Source organism: Nerophis lumbriciformis, linkage group LG11 (assembly GCF_033978685.3).
Source record: "Nerophis lumbriciformis linkage group LG11, RoL_Nlum_v2.1, whole genome shotgun sequence".
Classification (NCBI taxonomy): Eukaryota; Metazoa; Chordata; class Actinopteri; order Syngnathiformes; family Syngnathidae; genus Nerophis; species Nerophis lumbriciformis.
This window is the reverse complement of record NC_084558.2, coordinates 31,228,328-31,235,827: the sequence shown is the minus strand read 5'-3', so window position 1 is coordinate 31,235,827 and position 7,500 is coordinate 31,228,328. Positions and strand designations below refer to the sequence as shown.

At 39.5% G+C, this 7,500-nt stretch overlaps 1 protein-coding gene across 1 annotated transcript in view; it reads right to left on the bottom strand.

The window, feature by feature from the left end:
• tmem97 (transmembrane protein 97) overlaps nucleotides 1–5,464 on the bottom strand; it is a 5,687-nt gene extending 223 nt beyond the window's left edge. The window contains exons 1-3 of the mRNA XM_061966115.2: nucleotides 5,195–5,464; nucleotides 4,986–5,130; nucleotides 1–367 (exon numbers count right to left, since the gene is read on the bottom strand). The exon at nucleotides 1–367 is cut by the window's left edge and continues 223 nt beyond it. Coding sequence (XP_061822099.1) covers nucleotides 102–367; nucleotides 4,986–5,130; nucleotides 5,195–5,311 — 528 coding nt within the window. The 5' untranslated portion in view covers nucleotides 5,312–5,464 and the 3' untranslated portion in view covers nucleotides 1–101. The remainder of the gene's footprint in view (nucleotides 368–4,985; nucleotides 5,131–5,194) is intronic.
• Between the last annotated feature and the right edge of the window lie 2,036 nt (nucleotides 5,465–7,500).

The window sequence follows — 7,500 nt, the reverse complement described above, 5'->3', positions numbered from 1 at the left end:
TTTATTGCATAATAATGAGAGAGGTGTCCATAAAGTCTTCATAGGTAGGAGTCCAGAAGTCCTGAACTATCCCTGAAGGTGTATATTCTCCTGGAAACACCTCAGTTCTTCTTCTTGGCTTTCTTGACAGACGCTTTGTTGGGATTGTACGTTGACGACAGCAACATGGTGCACAGCAGCAGCACAGGAACTAACAAGTACGGAAAGTAAACGGAGGCAAGCATCCAGCGTTCACGTGGCGTCTGTGGGCCCCGCGGGCCGTCAACTGGGAACTCATGGAAGAGGATGTGTGACAGAATCGGGACCAGCGTGGTAGCTACGTGCGAAGAATAAACAATGGCCGCAGTCCTGATCCATTGACAGCCTCCTGGAAGACAGCAAACATGCGATCAAAACTCAAAAAAACGACATTAACTAAAATATTGTGATACAAGACACTAACAAAATGTTATTAGCAGGAGAATAATAACATTTGTAGGGAAAAAGGGTGTAACGATACACCATGAATAATGCTTTAGAGCGTTCCTCGGTTTTACGATTTGGTTCAATTTAAGTACAGTGAGGGAACAAAATGCACATATCAAAATAGTTTTTAAGTGTTCCAAATTTTAACCACCTAAGACAGTTTTCAAGCTCTGGTTTCTCCTTGGCACTACTGCTCTCGCCAAAAGCGCTGAATTATATTCATTTTTAGAGTAGACGACACAAACACTTCTTGTACTTTGCACCTATTCCATGCACCCCAAAATGTACTGTATATTTCATGTCACTTAAGCATGAAAAATAGATTTTTAGATGCATCACACAATTTTTAAAATATATTGTTTTAAGTTTATGTAAGAAAGTCAACAGTAAATATTGTAGGAATATTATACATTGAAATATTTTTCTCATTTTACAGGTGGTAAAGGCAAAATATTTCAGATGGAAATAATATAGATATTATTAATAATAAACTAAAATCAAAATAATATTTAATAAGAAAAAGTAATTACATTAATAATTGAAAAAAAAAAAACACTAATAATATAATTAATACAAAATAGTAGTAAATGTTGTCTGTCTATCTGTGTTGGCCCTGCGATGAGGTGGCAACTTTAAAGACATCAATGTAAGTTTTTTTTATTTGTTATATTTGCTTGAAATAGTAGATGTTCCTGCACACCTATTTTCACTTAAAAATACGTGTTTATAGTAATAAATATGATTACAACATTTGAGCATTACGACCTCGCCTTCCGCCCGAATGCAGCTGAGATAGGCTCCAGCACCCCCGCAACCCAGAACGGAACAAGCGGTAGAAAATGGATGGATGGATGGGATGAATAGTAGTAAATATAAGTAAATATTAATAAACTCAATAATCATAACATTTATAAGAATAATTTCTATATTTATATAATGATAATATATTTGATTTATAATGCACTTTTCATTCGAAAGATGTTCATAATATAATGCATTATTTTATCACATTGTTCCGGAAATGAAAAGTGTTTCAGTACTAGTCCTCTTACACTTACTATTACATACATTAACGGACAAATCAAATCTAAAAGGGATTTCCAATGTCTTATTTTTCATTATTTTGGGACATACCAAAGACTATAAAAATGGGACCCATTACCTCCCTGCTTGGCACTCAGCATCAAGGGTTGGAATTGGGGGTTAAATCACCAAAAATCATTCCCGAGCGTGGCCACCGCTGCTGCTCACTGCTCCCCTCACCTCCCAGGGGGTGATCAAGGGTGATGGGTCAAATGCAGAGAACAATTTCGTCACACCTTGTGTGTGTGTGTGACAATCATTGGTACTTTAACTTTAACTTTAAATGTAGTTTGTCTCTTTTATCCGATTATTAGTCGATTAATCGAAGTAATAATCGACAGATTAATTGATTATCAAATTAATCGTTAGTTGCAGCCCTAAAACAAACAAAAGATGAGTGCCACTAAGAAGGGCACCGGAGCAAAGGGAAGGCTGCGCAAAACTAAACTAAACAGGACAGACTATACAACAAAACAAAACGTAATGCTGAATTACAGCCAAGACTCAAGGGTGAAACGTGCGGCAGGAGAGCGTCCACAATTTATAACGATACATGGGGCGGGATAGCTTGGTTGGTAGAGGGGCCGTGCCAGCAACTTGAGGGTTCCAGGTTCGATCCCAGCTTCTGCCGTTGTGTCCTTGGGCAGACACTTTACCCACCTGCTCCCAGTGCCACCCACACTGGTTAACAATGTAACTTAGATATTGGGTTTCACTATGTAAAGCGCTTTGAGTCACCAGAAAAAAGCGCTTTATAAATATAATTCACTTCACTTCACATAACAAAGTTTCGACCAAGAATGGTGGCCAAGCCTCAACTTGATTGATTGATTGAGACTTTTATTAGTAGGTTGCACAGTGAAGTACATATTCTGTACAATTGACCACTAAATGGTAACACCCGAATAATGGGTTGTACTTGTATAGCGCTTTTCTACCTTCAAGGTACTCAAAGCGCTTTGACACTACTTCCACATTTACCCATTCACACACACATTCACACACTGATGGAGGGAGCTGCCATGCAAGGCGCTAACCAGCACCCATCAGGAGCAAGGGTGAAGTGTCTTGCTCAGGATACAACGGACATGACGAGGTTGGTACTAGGTGGGGATTGAACCAGGGACCCTCGGGTTGCGCACGGCCACTCTTCCACTGCGCCACGCCGTCCGAATAATAAGTTTTTCAACTTGTTTAAGTCGGGGTCCACTTAAATTGATTCATGATACAGATATATACTATCATATATACTATCATCATAATACAGTCATCACACAAGATAATCATCAGGGTGTATACATTGAATTATTTACATTATTTACAATTCGGGGTGTGAGATAGTGAGAGAGACAGAGAGCGAGAGCGAGCGAGAGAGAGAGAGAGAGAGAGAGAGAGAGAGATAGATAGATCAGAAGGCATACGAAAAGTATCTACATTTGATTGTTTACATTTGATTATTAACAATCCGGTTAGGGTGTTAGTTTAGGGTTGAAGTTGCCTGGAGGTGTACTTTTATTGCGGGTTTGAAGGAGGATAGAGATGCACTTTCTTTTATACCTGTTGCGAGTGCATTCCACATTGATGTGGCATAGAAAGAGAATGAGTTAAGACCTTTGTTAGATCGGAATCTGGGTTTAACGTGGTTAGTGGAGCTCCTCCAGGTGTTGTGGTTATGGCGGTTATTTACGTTAAGGAAGTAGTTTGACATGTACTTTGGTATCAGGGAGGTGTAGCGGATTTTATAGACTAGGCTCAGTGCAAGTTGTTTACTCTGTCCTCCACCCTGAGCCAGCCCACTTTGGAGAAGTGGGTAGGAGTGAGGTGTGATCTGGGGTGGAGGTCTAGAAGTAATCTGACTAGCTTGTTCTGGGATGTTTGGAGTTTAGATTTGAGGGTTTTGGAGGTGCTAGGGTACCAGGAGGTGCATGCGTAATCGAAAAAGGGTTGAATGAGAGTTCCCGCTAGAATCCTCATGGTGCTTTTGTTGACCAGAGAGGAGATTCTATAGAGAAATCTCATTCGTTGGTTGAACTTTTTGATTACCTTGGTTGCCATTTTATCACAGGAAAGATTAGCCTCTAGAATGGAACCTAGGTAGGTGACCTCATCTTTCCTGGTGATAACAATGTCACCCACTTTTATAGTGAAGTCATTGACTTTCTTAAGGTTGATGTGAGACCCAAACAGGATGGATTCCGTTTTACCCAACTTAAATAGTCCTAATGGAAAATAACAAAATATATTTAACATTTAGCGCTCATATATAGGTTTAGATTTAACATATACATTTATATTATTATTTTATTATTCATACAGGAATTTTGAAACAATGTATAATGTCATGTCATTTAATGTAATGTAAGCCATAATGTCACCATCCACATCCAGGGGAAGGCGGTAAAGCACTAAATCAGCTTGCAACCGCTGGTAAACAAAAGAAGAAGAAGAGAATAAAAAGATACCACGATCCGATACCAAGTGATTACAGGGGCAGTATTGCCGATACTTTTTAACTTGAAAATGCCTAATCATTCCAGGTGAAAATACAAACATCCATCCATCCATCCATCCATTTTCTACCGCTTATTCCCTTTGGGGTCGCGGGGGGCGCTGGAGCCTATCTCAGCGACAATCGGGCGGAAGGCGGGGTACACCCTGGACAAGTCGCCACCTCATCGCAGGGCCAACACAGATAGACAGACAACATTCACACTCACATCCACACACTAGGGCCAATTTAGTGTTGCCAATCAACTTATCCCCAGGTGCATGTCTTTTGGAAGTGGGAGGAAGCCGGAGTACCCGGAGGGAACCCACGCAGTGTGACATAATTAACATAATACATCTATAATCTATCCATGTGTAGCCTAAATATGAATACTAATATTCCTTCAGCAGATAAGGGTAATTATTTTCTGCCATATTCATACTTCAGATTTGAGGGAGGCTGGAAATTTTAAAGTGTATATTTATGAGTTCCAGTAAAACAACTAAGATTATTTTCAACTGACTGGATGTATTACAATAGTTTATTCTCTCTGCTAAATTACAAATGTGACCACCAATTACACTTTGAAAAACAACATTAATTAATTCTTATAGCAAAAATACCATGAATTGATTAACGTGGACCCCCGACTTAAACAAGTTGAAAAACGTATTCGGGTGTTACCATTTAGTGGTCAATTGTACGGAATATGTACTGTACTGTGCAATCTACTAATACAAGTCTCAATCAATCAATCAGTCGATCTTGACACGCTAGTATCGTTCTAATACACATACTCACCTTGGTATCGACATTTGGATCGATCCGCCCACCCCTACTTTGGAACACGCTGTTATGACGTCAAGGGTCAAAAAGTTTTTTTCCAGCCGATTTCACAATCGTAAACCCGACAGGTTGACTATGCTTGTCAAAAGTTTGTTTTACTTACCCTTGAAGAAAGCGTAGGCTGCCACGGGAAAGAAGGGAGTTTGAAACAAAGCCTCGCAGACGATAAAGGACCTGAACCACTCCGGAGGATCCAACACCATGGGGTCATTAAACTTCTCCGCGTATACGTGGACGACGTCTTTCAGCTACAAGACGTTGGGCAAGACGTCAGAAGTCATGGTGGCAAAGAATAGAAACGATGTCACTTACAGTTTGGGGATAGATATAATCCGGTAGAACAGTTTGCAGGTCGATAAACAACGTGATAGGAATGTGAGACGCAAAATACAAGAAAAATAAGATTTCAAATAAACGAATAGCTGACATCCTAAATGAAACGTGTATTTTATGGACTTAAACAGCCAGAGACGATATTGGTAGTTTACAAAAGTGGGTCGGCAACTTCAACGTGGGCGGGTCGGTCCAAATATCTACAACGTCGATACTCAGGATAGTAACTGTATCGGCTTGATACTGGCATTGTGAGATCAATTTTATAAGCTCCATCCACCCATCCATTTTCTACTGCTTGTCCTTTTTTATGCAAATGTCTATGTTCCATTCATCCATCCATTTTCCTACCGCTTGTCCCTCTTGGGGTCGCGATGGTGCTTGAGGAAATAAATGGAAATGATTTAAATGAGCGGCAGATAATTTTTGATTTGACTTATTTGCACTATTGCCTTTATTTCCTATAGTATTAGTAAAAAAAACAATTAAATTGTTGCATTTTCTTAATACTTTCTTTCTATGTTAAATAGTTCAGTGAGTCACGTTGGAATAGGGGTTAGGCGTCTGCTTCACAATACGAAAGTCCTGGGTTCGATCCTGCGCTCTGGATCTTTCTGTGTGGAGTTTGCATGTTCTCCCCGTGACTGCGTGGGTTCCCTCCGGGTACTCCGGCTTCCTCCCACTGCCTAAAACATGCACCTGGGGATAAGTTGATTGGCAACACTAAAAATGGTCCCTAGTGTGTGAATGTGAGTGTGAATGTTGTCTGTATATCTGTGTTGGCCCTGTGATGAGGTGGTGACTTGTCCAGGGTGTACCTCGCCTTCCACCCGATTGCAGCTGAGATAGGCTCCAGCACCCCCCGTGACCCCGAAAGGGATAAGCGGTAGAAATGGATGGATGGGTGGAGCTGTTGCTTTATTTTATTTTTTGCACTTTATTTTTTTTTTGCACCCTGTAAGTGTACTAACAAGTACAAATACAAGTTTATTATTTTGTTTTGGCATCAAAATCACAAAACATGTGTATCCTATTTTTATGGGCTTGCCTCTTTGTGATGTTAAGTTCCTGTTATAAGCTATTTTACAGTATATGCCTTTAGCTCTTATTTTGAAGGCGCTAAGAGCGGAAGTGGTGACACGTTGTAGTGGAGCGAAGATTTTGAAAAGAATGGAAATAAAGTGGTCCTCGTGTAAAACTGGAGCTTCTGTGTTTATTTTGTAGTTTTATACAGTATAGGCGACATATATAAACCCTCGGTTCCATTACATTACCGGTTACCTTCAGTCTCTTCGGAGGCGTGGGTTCGAATCCCACCGCTGCCACCAATGTTACCGAGGGTTTATATATGTCGCCTGTACTGAATAAAACTACAAAATAACAAACACGCAGGCTCCAGTTTTACACGAGGACCACTTTATTTATTTTCTTTTCAAAACTTTCGCTCCATTACAACGTGTCACCACTTCCGCTCTTGGTGCCTTCAAAATAAGAGCTCAAGGCATATACTGTATAACAGGAACTTAACATCACAAAGAGGAAAGCCCATAAAAATAGGTTACACATGTAATAATCTTGTCAAATTTTAAAAAGTTAAAGATATCAGCAACATCCATCCCATCCATTTTCTACCGCTTGTCCCTTTTGGCTGCGTATTTACCTGGTATGCGATCGATACCAAATTTACCAGTGTCGCACGAGCTGTTGCCAGCGGAAGTGACGTCAATTTCTTCGTGTACCTTCCGCTGTCAAATAATATTTTTAACGGTCAACAACAAAAAGGTATAAAGCAAGCAATAACTGCTTGTAAAACAGAACTATAACGTACACAAAACAAATGCAGTAATCGTGGTACATTATAATAAGCATCGTCGTTATTCGTTTTGTTTTGGTAGCCAATAGCTACCAAATTCCAATACCACGATGCCACTCAAGTCAATGAAGGCCAATATCAACCGGAAGTTACGGCTTGGCTTGTAGAACTTCCGGGTTCAAATCATGCTACAAACTCAATATTTTAATGCTACGTATACTATAAATGTGTATTTTCGTACGTTTTCATGTATATTATATGTAAACACAATGTACGTATATTTGTAATACGTAAATTGTATTTGAAATAGTTTAAAACAAATATTTAATTTATTATTAACAATCAATTAAACAGTTTTTGTACAATATATTTATATCATATGACCAGACTTCAGGAACACCACGTAAAAAACCAAACACTGCTTCAATTTCATATTAAAACCATTACTCTCTTTACTTTGGGAGAAAAATAA